This window comes from Symphalangus syndactylus, chromosome 12 (assembly GCF_028878055.3).
Source record: "Symphalangus syndactylus isolate Jambi chromosome 12, NHGRI_mSymSyn1-v2.1_pri, whole genome shotgun sequence".
Classification (NCBI taxonomy): Eukaryota; Metazoa; Chordata; class Mammalia; order Primates; family Hylobatidae; genus Symphalangus; species Symphalangus syndactylus.
Window position 1 is genome coordinate 120114037 of NC_072441.2, and position 15206 is coordinate 120129242.

The window sequence follows — 15206 nt, forward strand, 5'->3', positions numbered from 1 at the left end:
ATCCAGTAACTGGCTGGCAAAGGTACACACTGCCCTGGTCAGACAAACATAGGCACTACAGAAAATGGTGCTGGGCCTCGAGGAATGAGAAAGGAAAGGGAGAAGACAGCTCAGGGAACTGGGCATGGATTTGGGCAGATGTTGCGGGGATGGTTGCTGATATTTGATTTGGAGGAGAAATTGAAAGGTCATGGCTTCTAAAGCCTCTAGCTTTCTTGGGCTTAAGAATCAAATCGTGCTAGTGAAGACAGTGCATCTCATAAAATGGGAAGTAGGCCCACAGTTATCACCTATTCACCTTTGGATATCTGGATGTAATTTCCTTTGGCTATTGTCATTTTTCCTTTCCAAGGCAGAATAATAAAAGAAGATGGAAAGGCTTCTCATGATCTCACCTCATTAAAAAGGTCATTCCTGTTTCCCATAGGACCAAAAAAGAAAAAAAAAATTCAACCTCTTTCCAGGATTATCAGTCAGGAGTATAGCTCTCTGGGCATATACCTTCTTCTTCTGACTCTTATGAAGCCACCTATACTAAGGAGGGCTTAGGTGAAGATGGATATGAGGCCTTCGGTTTGCAATTCAGAAGAAAACAATCTGTGACAAATAGGACCAGAAATGGAGAAAACAGGGCTAGGGAAGATCTGTGTTTCCCATGGAAACTATAATCTCTACGGCAGTGCCCTGATTTTGACTTCTTCAGTCCTTTCCTCAATGCCTGACCCAAAAGTGCTAAAAACTACAACCATCTCCCCTTCCTACCTTTGCAGAAAGTGACTGTCTGTCTGACCTGAGGGTAGGGGCAGTGGCTGATGACTCACAGGCACATAGCCACTGTGCCACCCAGGGCCAGGAGCAGGCAATGCCTTGGGAACTAGATTCCAAAATGCTGGTTGGGCTTGTGAGGCTCTGGGGTCTAAGACAGGATGGGATTAGGCAAAAGGCTCCATCAGGGCCAGAAAAGAGCCACTGTTCTTGAAAGGTAATAGGACATGTGGCTGGTATAGTAAGAGTGTCAGAAGATGAGAATCTTTGGCCCATTATAAAGGACTTGGGGCTGGATGAAGTGGCTGTAGCCTGTAATCCCAGCATTTTGGGAGGCTGAGGTGGGAGGATTGTTCAAGGCCAGGAGTTTGTGACCAGCCTGGGCAACATAGTGAGACCCCCATCTCTACAAAAAATAAAAGAAAAATCAACCAGGTATGGTGGCTCATGCCTGTAGTCCCAGCTACTCAAGAGGCTGAGATGAGAGGATCACTTAAGCTCAGGAAGTCGAGGCTGTAGTGAGCTGAGATTGCACCACTGCACTCCAGCCTGAGCAAGAGTGAGATACTGTCAAGAAAGAAAGAAGGGAGGGAAGGAGGGAAGGCAGGAAAGAAGGAAGGAAGGAAGGAAGGAAGGAAGGAAGGAAGGAAGGAAGGAAGGAAGGAAGGAAAAAGAACCTGGGTTGTTGGGATGTGGTATAGTTGATCTGTTTCCTTTTAAGGGGAATTGTTGGCAAACCTCTCTTGCTGAGGCTCTTTTCTCTGGGCCAATGTGAGAACCTGGCCATGTCAGGCTGTGACAAAATCACAAATACCCAGAAGGCAGAGGACATCTCAGAAGAAGGGTAGAAAAAGGTGTGTGCCTGTCACCATAACAATCTGCACTCCACGACTTGCCTTTGAATTGGCCCTTTAAGAAAACTTCCTACTTCTCCTCCTTGGTGGGAAAGGAGGTGTAGGTTGAGGAGGCCTGGGTAGGAAGGAGAATGGAGACTGAGGGTCAGGCTCCAGGGCAGCAGAAACCAAGAGCAGATGGTAGCCAGCGGATTCCTGCTACATCCCTGCTTCCTTCACATACTCTTAATATGTTGCAAAACACATTGCTATTACCCTCCCCCCTTGTTTCATATTATAAAATACAAACAAATGACAGAAAAGATTGGTTGGCTCGCGGCCACCCGCTGCTCAGAACTGTAAGGACTGCCGTTTTCTCCCTGCCATGAGACGGTGGCTGTAGGGGCGCATCTTCATTTCCACAAAGGGGATGGAGAACTCATGGCCTTTCCAATGGTACCAGTTGATGCCCTGGGCGTGAGAAAGATAAGCATGTCAGGTCATCCCCCTCCATGGAACGCCCCACTTCAAAAAAAGGGTAATTATGGGACTAGGGAATCCACAATGTGGGGTTAGCTATTTTCAGCTAACATGAAGCTTCGAGGCCGAGTTCCCAATAAAGTGAAAGGGGCAGTCTCTTTCCAGCTTTCTCCTTAAATGTGCCGGTGGCCCGGGTCTTTCCGGGGCACATGTTGCAGGTCATTCCTTATTGCCAGCTTTGTTTTTGGCTTCCAGGAGTGGCATGCACCAGTAGATGGTTATGAAATCCCAACAGGGTGGAAGCATTTGGAAGAGAATAACTGTGTTTGACTGTTCACTCTTAATGGGAGACTTAGGCGGTTTCCACCTAGGGTGACAAACCCTTTTGGTTTGCCTAGAACTGAGGGGCTTCCCTGATGTGGGCTGTTTCAATGTTAACACTTAGAAAGTCTAGTTGCTCACGCTGGTCTCCCTGTCACCCAGCTCAGCCTATAAGCTTGTGGTCTCTGATAGGGAAAGATTGTCCAGTTTACACTGGTATTTTCGATGTCTACCTTCCTGGGACCGTTTTTAGGGTAAAGTTGAGTCTGTGAAGCTGTCCCCAGAACTGATAAGCTTTCTTCACGGGATCTTCTGGATAAGGGAATGAAATGGAACTTGACTGGGTATCAAGGGCTTCTCTGGGTAAGTTCTGGCTCCTGGGTCTTTTCCTTTCCTTCCCCTGGCTTCTACTCTATCCTGATCTTATCCCATTGTCTGCATTATTTTTCTCAAGACTCCAAATCTTTCTTTTTAAAGGGAAATGAAGGACTTACGTGTGCCTTTAAAACATAAAGCTAAGGGAGCACGGATTCTACAGCTCTGGCTCATTCGTAGCAGAGGTGGAGCATCACTTACCTGACTGTGCCTGGACTCCCCGTACTTCCCATTGAGGTTGGTCCGGTGGCAGTTCTTATACCACCACGCTCCCTTGTACGACATGGCACAGTTAGTCACTGCAACATCATTGTCTCTATCCTCTGTGGAGAAAGGGCGTCCTTGATGATAGCTGAGGGAGTCCCCTGCAAAAGAGATACATTCATTAGGCTGTCCCATTTGTCACTGCTTTATCAGGATTTTCTGGACATTTGACCCACTTCCAGCAAACCTGGCTTCCACTTATGGAACCTTTTCATTTCCACCCAGTTTCTCAGTGTGGCTGTACTGAACTCTTACTCCACCTTGCCCCTGGGGCCAACCACTTCCATGCTACTCTCTCCAACCCACTTCGTAATCTCTTTGACCACCTTTGCTGAGAATTTTCTCCACTTAGCCCCATCTCATTGCCCACCCTGCCCCCAACCCTTAGCTGTTTCCTCCAGGCCTGCACTGGGACACAGGCCACTCATGGTTCCTCCTGTCTTCAGAGGAGATGGTGATGAGCCAGGCAGACTTGGGCCATTCTGGGTCACCACCATGCAGCCTCAGCCTGGCTTCTCCCAGGCTCACCAGGCCTGCTCAGATGACATGTAAGAAATCACATTCCGAACTTGAGGCCACATGGGAAGATGGGCATCAGCAAATTAGAATTCTCATCCATAAAAAACAGGATGATGAAGAAAACATAACCATGTCAAAGGAGAAGTGCTTGGGACATCTGGGCTGTATCTTGGGGAAGAGCGGACTTCAAGAGGGAGACATGGCCTGTCTACTCTCACCAAATATTTGATGGGCTATTGAGAAAAAAATTAAATAAATTCTGTGGGGAAGTATGAGGATTAGTAGGTAGAAATGAAGACATTTGTGCAGCCAACAGACACACGAAAAAATGCTCATCATCACTGGCCATCAGAGAAATGCAAATCAAAACCACAATGAGATAACATCTCACACCAGTTAGAATGGCGATCATTAAAAAGTCAGGAAACAACAGTGCTGGAGAGGATGTGGAGAAATAGGAACACTTTTACACTGTTGATGGGACTAAAAACTAGTTCAACCATTGTGGAAGACAGTGTGGTGATTCCTCAAGGATCTAGAACTAGAAATACCATTTGACCCAGCCATCCCATTACTGGGTATATACTCAAAGGATTATAAATCATGCTGCTATAAAGACACATGCACACATATGTTTGCATCACTGTTCACAATAGCATAGACTTAGAACCAACCCAAATGTCCATCAATGATAGACTGGATTAAGAAAATGTGACACATATACACCATGGAATACAACGCAGCCATAAAAAAGGATGAGTTCATGTCCTTTGTAGGGACATGGATGAAGGTGGAAACCATCATTCTCAGCAAACTATCTCAAGCACAGAAAACCAATCACTGCATGTTCTCACTCATAGGTGGGAATTGAACAATGAGAACACTTGGACACAGGGTGGGGAACATCATACACTGGGGCCTGTCGTGGGGTGGGGGTAGGGGGGAGGGATAGCATTAGGAGATATACCTAATGTAAATGACAAGTTAATGGGTGCAGCACACCAACATGGCACATGTATACATATGTAACAAACCTGCACGTTGTGCACATGTACCCTAGAACTTAAAAAAGAGAGGCATATTTAGGCTAAATATACAAGGATAAATTACCTAAATATTAGAGTTGTTCACAAGTGGAATAGACTGCTTAAAGAGGTGGTGAGATTTCTATTCTGAGGGGCAAACAAGCTGCGTGTTCTCTTTTGGGGATATTGTACATGGGGCTCAGGTAAACTGTGTATTTAAGGTGAGGGATCAGACTGTAATTAAATTATAACAGTTGATAAAACTTTTAGCAGGATCAGGATTTGTGGCTAGGGATGTTGTGAAGGGGGCTCATGCTATTTATTGAATGAAAGAGGTCTTGGGTGCTTTTGAGCTTGCGTTAAGCGAGGAAAGACCTATTCTGATTCCGTGGCTTCTGAGTCTAGGCTCACAGTGGCCACTCAATGCCTCCGATGCCTCCCACCACAACTTAACTCTCACGAGGCTGATCTTTATTTTATAGGGAAGGCTGACGCCCTCATTGGGGAGGCCCTAACTCAACATGTCATGATCTTCATTCTGTCTTCTTCGTCTTCCCCTTCCAGTTTCCAGGGACTCAGATTTTTATGTCCATCTAGAGTTAACCCCACCATCTGCAACTCACTTTTTCCCCATCTCTTCCAGATCCTGCAAAAGTTAAAACATGTTGCTTACTTTTTCCTTTTTCTTTTCTTTTTATTATTTATTTATTTATTTATTTATTTTTGTGTGTGAGACAGTCTCGCTCTGTTGCCCAGGCTGGAGTGCAATGGCACAATCTTGGTTCACTGCAATCTCTGCCTCCCAGGTTCAAGAGATTCTCCTGCCTCAGCCTCCCAAGTAGCTGGGATTACAGGCATGCACCACCACATCTAGCTAATTTTTGTATTTTCAGTAGAGACGAGGTTTCACTATGTTGGCCAGGATGGTCTCGATCTCCTGACCTCATGATCTGCCCGCCTTGGCCTCCCAAAGTGCTGGGATTACAGGCGTGAGCCCAGCCCTTTTACTTCTATTTTTTTTTTTTTAATTTTCACCTCCTCTCACCCTAAGTCACATTTATATCCTTTGTCTTAAAAATTCTTAGATTAATCCTACTCTTTAATGATTATTTCTTTCACCATCAGTTCCTTGATTATGTGGTCTCCACCCACATCCTATCTTCTCACTCCCTGTGTCTCCCTCTGTCATCTAGAATTTGTCTTCATTATTCCCCTGGAGCAGTTCTCTCCAGCTTCCACTCTGAGGCTGCCTTCCACTGTCACAGATTGCTCCCAATGTTGGTCTTTACATCCTCCCAAAGCCTGGCTCCCCTTCCCATTTCTGCCTCATATAGCCACCTCATGTGTTTAACACATTAAGTCCAGGTTTCTGTCTCTCAAACCACTGTTCAGATTTGTAATACCTTTTTCTTAATTTCCAACATTAGTCAAGACTCCTATTGTCTCCTATTAGGTCTGATGCAGCAGCCATCAGCTGCTCTATGTTCTTCACTCAGACTTACTTTATCCTGTTTGTGGCTGTCACAGGGATCTTCCTAAACCCCACTTCTATTTTTCTTCTTGGGACCTACAATGGCCCTCCACTGCTACCATGTTAAGACTGAATTCCTCTGCCCCTTGGTTTTCCAGCTTCTGGATCTGGCTCTACCTGCCTCACCAATCTTCTCTATTCCTCCTGAATTTACACTTTGCCCTGCTCTGCCAGTCCCTTCACAGCCTCCCCTCCTCCACAGCATCTGCTCCTTCTGTAACTTCCAGGGTTTGTTTTCCTTACCATGGGGATCCCAGTCGAATGCAGCTGCCTTTATGATGCCGTCCTCCACCACCCAGACTCCTCTTCCATGAACACCCCTTAAACTAGAAATGAGATGCCAGGCACAGTGGCTCACGCCTGTAATCCCAGCATTTTGGCAGGCCGAGGCGGGTGGATCACCACAGGACAAGAGTTCGAGACCAGCCTGGCCAGCATGGCAAAACCCCGTCTCTACTAAAAATACAAAAATTAGCTGGGCATGGTGGCATGTGCCTGTAATACCAGCTACTCTGGAGGCTGAGGCAGGAGAATCGCTTGAACCCGGGAGGCGGAGGTTGCAGTGAGCCAAGATCACGCCACTGCACACCAGCCTGGGTGAAAGAGTGAGACTCTATCTCAAAAACACATAAACAAAAACAGAAAAAACTAGTAAGTGAGTACCATTGATTGTGTGATGAGTTACATCCTGTTTCATTTTAAAACTAGACGTTTAGTTTTTGTAAAGGCCATGTTTTATGCTTCTTTTGAGTCCTCACAACTTGCACAGTAAACTTTTAGGAGCTGCTCGACAACCTCTGATTGATAATTTAATTTGGAATTTTCAGTTCTGATCCAAGTAGCGTCCTAGAGACTTGAATGTTTGCAGCCTTGGGAAATGGGGAGCAGGAGAAAAGGCTGAATTTGGATCGGAGGCCCTGGAGATGGGTTGATTGATTCAGAAGGCCACTACTAAAGATAAGGTCTAGGAGAATTGGGTGATATTAAATGCCAGAAGAGAGGGGATGGGCTCTTCCTCCCCCAGAAACCTTCTGATCTAGAAAGAACAACCATTGTGTGGTGTTGCCTAGAGGGGATGGCAGCCTAACGAAGCCTAGCTTTTCATCTTTTAAGAAGATGAACTGAATATTCGAGGTGAGAGATAAGACCCTAATTAGCTGATGATGAACAGCCAAACTGTTGGCAGGATCTGCCTTGAGACATGAGAATAGCATGCAGTCCAACTCTCCTGGCCTCCATAGGCCCCGAAGCAAGACAGAGCTGGAACAGAGGGAGCAAGGGCCAGGCCCAAGCAAGGCAGATGAAAGCACAGGTGGATGAAGAGGAGGGAGGGAGGGAGGGAGGGAGGGGGTGCTGTAGGTAAGTTGGAGGGCTGGCTTCTTTTCCTGTAGGAGAAATCAGAATAGCTTTTCTACAGGCACAATTCTAATCTTAGACGTGAATAGCATCAGGTGATTTTTTAAATGATTTAGTCCAGCATCTTGTTTAATATGCTCCATTTCAGTGGCTATTTTATGCCCAAAGTGTGTCAAATTGGGCCTTTTGTTGGGGGCACTTCAGGCTGATCTCATTGCTGTTGGAAATGATCTCAGATGTGAGCATAATAAAGGAAAGCATGTCTTCTCTTTGGAGTATCTGGCTAGGAAGAGAAATAATTGAACAGATGCAGTAACTGGAAGGACAACACCTTAATGCTCTTCTTAATTTCAAGAGTCATAAAAGTGTTGTTAAAATTATACATCAGCATTTAACCCTACAATTGGTGTTAATGAAAGGGCCAATAATGCCAAGTGTCAAACATTAGAATATTTGAAAAAGGAGGTTTTATGAAATGTGTTATAACAGAACACGGGAAACAGACTGGCAAAGCCCAAGAAGCAGACTGGATGTTATGTTCTGAAAAGACTACTAATGCAACCAAGCTTCATGAGATGGCTGTTCTGCTTGATAGAAATCCTGTAAAAATCTACACAGAAAACCTGACCTTCTATGTGGTTCTCGAGGAGGAATGAAAAGAAACATGGCAAATTAGGAACAGGTAAGTGGCATCGTTTGCTCCTTGACCAGGTGTTAGCATGACCGCTGATGGCCAGGGTGGGGTGTTGGGGGCATCTCAGAGAGGGGCGACATCTGTATGATCTGCACTAATTCAAAGATGGTTTTCCTGGATGTCATTGCACGGGAGATTTCTACCCAGAGAATAGATGATTCTGCTCTCAGTGCATAAGAGCCCATAGTGACTAATCTAGACAAAGAAAACAATCCTTCTTCAACTTCCCATTGCATCTTTTTTAAATCTTAAAAGTACATTCACTCCGCTGATTTTTTTCTGACTACTCAGTGAAGTAGGGCAGGTATCCTTATTACGATTTTCCAGATGATGAAACTGAAGTCCTGCACAGTTGCTTTTAGGTGAGTGGTCAGGGAGAGCTGGGACCAGTGCCAGTGGTTCCCAATGGCATGGCCCTTCTCCCTGGCCAGCAGTGAATGCAGGAACTCTGTGGGTGCTGCTGCTTCCTGAGGCAGCTTACACCTAGAATCTGGGGGCTTTTGTCCCACGCCCACTGCCCTTGGGGTCTGCTCAGGAGCCATAGGTACCCGCAGTGCCGTTGTAGTTTCCTATGCGGAGTTTGTACAGGTTTCTGCTGTCCTCAACAGAGAACCTGTCGTAGGAGGCGAAGGCAGCCTCCTGGCCATCCCGCATGTCCACGCGCAGCTCATAGCGGCCCTGGGATGTGATCCTGTGTATGTTGTCCAGCCCTGTGGAGAAGAGCAAAAATGCACTGAGACTGGCCCCCAGCAGCTTTGGAAAATGGGAGGGAAATGCGTCTGTGGCCTCAAAACATGTTACAGGGAAGAGGAGGGGACTCCAGATTGCTTTTGCTCTTGGTGCTTCACAGGTTGTTATCAAATGGCCCCTGCCAGACTGAATTTCTTCCTGCAAAGAGGACAGTGCAGGTCTGCTGATGGGTTTCCAACACAGGAAACTCAGGGGTTCTAATACCTCCTCTTGACCCAGTAACTGACAAGCCCTGAGCCTCAGGATTCCTGGCCCTGTCCCCTCTCATCTCCTCTGCCAAACCATGGTACTAGAAGAAAATTACAAGAGGTATTACATGGGTGTGAGTCCTTGGGCATGAGTGATTGTAAGCAAGAGGTGAAAACATTGATTAGAGGAGTTCAGAGCATCTGGAACATCTCAACATCTCCTAGTAGCATGTAGGAAGGGCTCTGTCGACCTTTCCTTACACTGCCTCTCCTGCCCTCAGCCTAGGCTTCCTGGGGCTCCACAGCCAGGTCATAGAATATTATTCTCTGCCTCCTGACTCCAGTCCCTTCCTCTCTAATCTGCCTGCTACATTTGCACTGCTACCTTTCCACTGGCCTTTTCGGCCAGTTACCCTCATTCATCTGCTTCCTCCTTTGCCGCTAACCTTCCCAGGCCTTGGTCTATTATATTCTTGTAAGGTGCAAACCTTTGTAAGTCCCCAGGTTAGGCAGACTCCAGATCCCCCTTGGTGATATTTTCTTTCTTTCTCTTTTCTTTTCTTTTCTTTTCTGTCTCTCTCTCTCTTCTTTCTTTCTTTCTCTTTCTTTCTTTCCTTTCTTTCTTTCTTTCTTTCTTTCTTTCTTTTCTTTCTTTCTTTTCTTCTTTCTTTTCCTTCCTTCCTTCCTTCCTTCTTTCCTGCCTCCTCTCCTTCCCTCCCTCCCTCCCTCTCTCTCTCCTTTCTTTCCTTTCTTTCTTTCCTTCGACGGAGTCTCTCTCTGTTGCCCAGGCTTGAGTGCAGTGGCATGATCTCAGTTCACTGCAAGCTCCGCCTCCCAGGTTCACACCATTCTCCTGCCTAAACCTCCCAAGTAGCTGGGACTACAGGCACCCGCCACCATGCCCAGCTTATTTTTTGTATTTTTAGTAAAGATGGGGTTTCACTGTGTTAGCCAGGATGGTCTCGATCTCCTGACCTCGTGATCTGCCCGCCTCGGCCTCTCAGAGTGCTGGGATTACAGGTATGAGCCACCGTGCCCGGCCGATATTTTCTTATATACATTTTCTTGCCTGCTCGTCATGATTAGCCATGCCCTGGGACTCTCCAATTTTGATCTAACTGCCCAAACTTTGAACCATTCATCTTGTGTTGCTGGTAATGTCTCTGAGTCTTAATTTTTATCTGCTTACTGAACTAGGGTCCCCTTGCTTTGCTGTGACATCTGATATCTACTTGAGTATGCCGTGATTTAGAATCAAACAATTGCAGAGACTGAAGGGAATTTAGTGGTTACTCAGGCCAGTGTCTTTGTTTTGTGGAAGGGGAAGCTAAAGTCCAAGAGAGGTGAAATGATTGGCTGAAGGTCATCCAGATCTTTTGGCTTTCCTGTCCCATTTGAGACTTAGAGCTTTACCTTGATTATAAGTCAAAGGCTGTTTGACTGCTGTTTGCTGTTGGCTGAGTTGCTGACCCACAACTCACCCTAGACTTGTGCTTGTGCAGATGTAGTAGATGCTCATGTTGTTCTGCCGGGATTTCTTTAATTGGCAGATAGATCCATCCCCCAAGCTGCTACAAGTGTTGGCTGTTAGCAATTTGTAGCTGCCTTCTTCTTGGAAAATTGCCCTCGAGCAAATGGGAGTCACTTCATCCTGGAAGCTAAGCTCTCTCCCGCCATGCCTTGGAGCAGACCTCCATCAGTGACTGATGTGGAGGGGTACAAAAGCTTGGCCTCCTTGCCTAAGTGGTGACCAGCTCTGAGGAGCAATTCATGCTCCCAAGCTTCCCTAGGGATCACGCTGAAGTGAGTCTCCAGCCAAAACCACATTTTTGCAGCTTTCTCTGCCCTATTTTTGTTCCCCCATTCCCTTCTCCCCAGTGAAGTCCCCCAGTAAGTCACTTGAACAAGAATCCCTGTTTCGATCTCTGCTTCTAGAGAACCCCATATAGTACATAAACTACGGGTCATAGTGTTATCCCCAACTTGAGTATTGCTCCCAAACTACACCACACCAGGCCTAGCCTCTTCAAGAGCCCTCCCTGTCTCCCTCTTAGCTACATCATCAAGTGAAGACTTCTCTTTCCGATTTTTAAGTTCCCTACTGTGCCTCTATTCAACCCACTCACCTCATTGTTTTCTTTCCCTCACTGGGGATGGGTTTCCTCCCTGGCCTGAGTTTGCGGTTGTCAGAAGAATTCCTGCCTTCCCTCCTTTTCATCCCTTTCCTTCCTCCATTCTTCTGACTGACTCATCCCTCAGTGCCTTCTCCAGGAAGCTGGTCTCTTCCTTCTTTGAATATCTGTGGCCTTCTTTTCAGTGACTCTTAGGTTAGAACAGTGTTACCCAGTGTGGATGGCATCTCTGATGACATGAGATATATAAGGCACTAAATAACCTTGAATAATAGGAAGAAAGGTATTTCCAAATTTAATCTTAGTCTTTTGTAATAGATGGAGATACCTTAACCCTGATCCTAACCTTCACTCACAGTCTCAGTTTTGTTCTAGTATTTTAGTGGTTTGTTTAGCATGAAAAGCATGAAACACTTCCTAATCTCCATTTTTAATACCACCACCACTGCCAGCAACAACAGGCTTGGAGTCCCTGTATTTAACTCTCATTTAATACTATTAATATAATTTTCTTTTAATTGCATTTATTTTTGAGGTTTTCTTTTTTATTTATGGCACATGATAACTAGCTTTCTATTATTTTTGGCAATGCTATAACATTTCTTTTAAAAATAGATTTAATTAAAGAGTAATCTATAGAAATTTTAAGTGCATGATAGTTTATGTATTTCAGAAAATATGCCACAAATTGTGAAAGCGGTATACAGCAGCTCAGCTTTGGGAAACACGAGTCCTGTCTGCTTATGGATGTATTGATTCATGGGTATTACACTTGTCTCCCAAGTTGCTTGCTGATGCTTTCAAGGTAAGAATATTTTTCAATTTGTTTGACTTTTATGTCAATGTTTTTGTATGGCATTTACCTTACATTTTTATTGTCTATATCAGCAAACAAAAATCTGGATTTAATATGCATTCAATTAATTCTTATCATTGATTGATTTATTGATTATCTACATTTTAGGTACCTACTGTCTCTCAGGCACTGTCATAGCTATATAGGTAATGGGATTAGAAGATAAATATGAGGTGGTCCCAGACCTCAATGAAGCTCACATAGCAGAGACAGACAGGAAGTAAAATGGACACTATGATCTGTGACACAAAAGAAGGAGTGGCCACTTCTCCCACAGGCAATGGGGGAGAAAACTGGTGAGGACTGGCTCTGTGGAGGAGAAGGTGCTTAGCTGTGTCTCTGAATATACACAGATGGCACTCACCACATAAGGCATGTGGGGAAAGGGGGACAGTTGGCTAGAAGTGCTCCTGGCAGAGGAAGCATCGGGGGTTGTGTATGTGTGGAGTTTGGTGTTGGAGAGGAGTAGGGGGAAGAGCAGGTGAGGTACTTAGGGTGTAGAGGAGGCTTCAGAGGCAGGTGAGAGAGGGCCTGTACTTTGGCTAAGGCATCGGGCCTTCTCCTAGTGGTAATGTGGAATCATCGAAAAGTTTTACAAAGCGGATTAGCCATCGCCCATATTTGGTGTGTGAGGAAGATCATTATAGTGGCCGTGAACCCACCTTTGCAAAGATCATGACAGTGAGAGAAGTCTAGCATGGCTGATTCCTTGCTTCTGGCCTCACTGGCTGGCTGCCCTCTTCACTCATTTCTGGGCATAGGCCAAGCTAACTATGGGAGGAATTTATTTTAAAGTTTAATTTTAAAGCACGGATGATAATAGTCCCTCCCTAAAACTGCTCCCCTCCTTTTTCAGGGACTGAAACTACCTTTGTAAGACTAATGAAAGGCCAAGAGATTAGGATTACAGGAGGGACTTGAGTTCTGCTAAAATGTAGGCATAGTTTCTATGGGTCATGGGACCCACATACTCAGGGTCATGTGGCCAGAGATTTGTGACTTTCCTAGTTGCTCCTATAGATAACAGCACTATTGCAGATTGGTCTTTTGAGATGTTTTTCAGACTTTTGCATTCAGGCAACCAAGTGACCCCACTTGGACCAGTGACACATGACCCAACTGGGCCTGCAACCGCCACCCAGATGCAGACTCAGGACATGAGAACCATTTTCCACACTCCTATGATTTCATCCCCAACCAATTGTCAGCACCCATTCCCTAGCCCCCCGCCCACCAAATTATCCATAAAAACCCTAGCTTCTGAGTTTTTGGAGAGATTGAGTAATAACTCTAGTCCTTCCACTTGGTGGCCTTGTGTTAATTAAACTCTTTTTTTTTTTTTTGAGACAGATTCTGGCTCTGTCCCCCAGGCTGGAGTGCAGTGGCACCATCTTGGCTCACTGCAAGCTCTGCCTCCCGGGTTCACGCCATTCTCCTGCCTCAGCCTCCCGAGTAGCTGGGACTACAGGCGCCTGCCACCACGCCCTGCTAATTTTTTTTGTATTTTTAGTAGAGACAGGGTTTCACGATGTTGGCCAGGATGGTCTCGAACTCCGGACCTCGTGATCCGCCCACCTCGGCCTCCCAAAGTGCTAGGATTACAGGCTTGAGCCACCGCACCGGGCCTAATTAAACTCTTTCTTTACTGCAATAATGCTGTCTCAGAGAATTGGGTTTATCTGTGCAAAAGGCAAGAAGAACCTGTTGGGTGATTATAGCCATGTGGACAGTGGGGTGGTCCTAGAGGCAGAGAGGCCAGTAAGAAGCTTGTTAGCTAGGCATCCAGGAGAAGAAGATGAGATGAGATAGTGGCAGGGAAGACAGACAGGAGAACACAAATATGGAACTTGATAATTAATATTTTCCTCTACCTCCCTTTATCCATCACTATGAAAATCTAACTAAGAGGGGGACACAGGTCATAATAAATGGACCACTTTCCAGAACTTGGCACCACCACCATGTGCCTGGCTTGGATGTGTGTCTACCGTCTCACGCCAGTTTGGTTCTTGATCTATATTTCCTGCTGGTGTCAGACCTCTAGGAAATTGCCAGTCACCTCTAATGCCACTTTCATTTTTTCCCTTTTCCTTCCCAGGTCAGGTAATCACATTCTCCAAGGAACTAAGCAGAGTGGATGGCCTCATTTCTCCTCTGACCTGCAGGCTGGCTGGCTGGTTGCCTTGCTTCTGGGAAATGGCCAGGCAGCCTGTTGCTCCCTGTGCCCCTCCCCGACCAGGCAGCTCACTCCCTTTGTAGTAGCCTCATGTCAAAACCCATCAGAATAAGAGACTATTAATGAGGATGGGAAGAGACAGAGAAAAGAGGAAAACACCACAGTAAGATAAAAACAGATCAATAGTGAAGCTAAACAGAGCAAGAAGTTCTGAAAGCAATTCAGGAGCTGTTAGCTTCTCAACAAACACAGGGTTTCTGATAATCTCAGATGGACACAAAAAGGAGAGAGATGGACAAAAAGCCAGAGAAGCACATCAAGGGAAAGCAATAAGGAGGCTTTACCCAGCCAGAACTCATCCTCCAGGTTCCCGAAGCCAACACGGTACTCAGCCCATTTCCGGAAAAAATCAGTTTGGCCATTCTGCCGCCTCTGGAATACCTATGAAGGAAAGAAAAACAAAAAACAAAAACAAAACCCAAAGAGTTGCTAAGGAAAATAAACTGTGATAAGTAAAATTGATATAACTGGGTTTTATATCTGCAATGACAAAGATGTCCAAAGAAGGAACATTTCAGAGCAGAGCTCAGTATTTACACAGCAGTTTTTGTAGGAGACACTCAGAGCACTTCTCTTGTAGTGTAGAGGCCCCTGATGAATAGGCTGCAGTGTGATGTTGACACTAATTTGCACCCCTGCAATGTAGAAAGGACTCAGGATACATATCAAGCGCTAAATATCAGGGGAAATAGGCTTGGCTCTCAAATGAATCTTTTGCACTACACAGTGCAGTAGAAAGCATTTCTCACCAAAAGAACAGGACCAACTTCACATCAGCTAGTAACTGTCATCGTCCTATTGCAGGCAAAGCAATATTGCATATCATTCACTTTCAGAGCTGTTTAAGTGCTTATTTTATTTAACCTCCAATATATCAGCCT

At 45.5% G+C, this 15206-nt stretch overlaps 1 protein-coding gene and 1 long non-coding RNA gene across 4 annotated transcripts in view; one reads left to right on the forward strand and one right to left on the reverse strand.

The window, feature by feature from the left end:
* Positions 1 to 997: 997 nt before the first annotated feature.
* Positions 998 to 15206, reverse strand: part of TNR (tenascin R) — a 429220-nt gene continuing 415011 nt past the window's right edge. For all 3 annotated transcript variants that reach the window (XM_055255687.2, XM_063625141.1, XM_055255688.2), the window contains 4 exons: positions 14610 to 14706; positions 8712 to 8873; positions 2976 to 3139; positions 998 to 2069 (listed from right to left, as the gene is read on the reverse strand). In XM_055255687.2, coding sequence (XP_055111662.1) covers positions 1950 to 2069; positions 2976 to 3139; positions 8712 to 8873; positions 14610 to 14706 — 543 coding nt within the window. In that variant the 3' untranslated portion in view covers positions 998 to 1949. The remainder of the gene's footprint in view (positions 2070 to 2975; positions 3140 to 8711; positions 8874 to 14609; positions 14707 to 15206) is intronic.
* On the forward strand, positions 8893 to 14953 carry LOC129469242 (uncharacterized). The gene is made up of 3 exons (XR_010117449.1): positions 8893 to 9222; positions 11893 to 12038; positions 14188 to 14953. It is a non-coding gene; the product is annotated as an uncharacterized lncRNA (long non-coding RNA).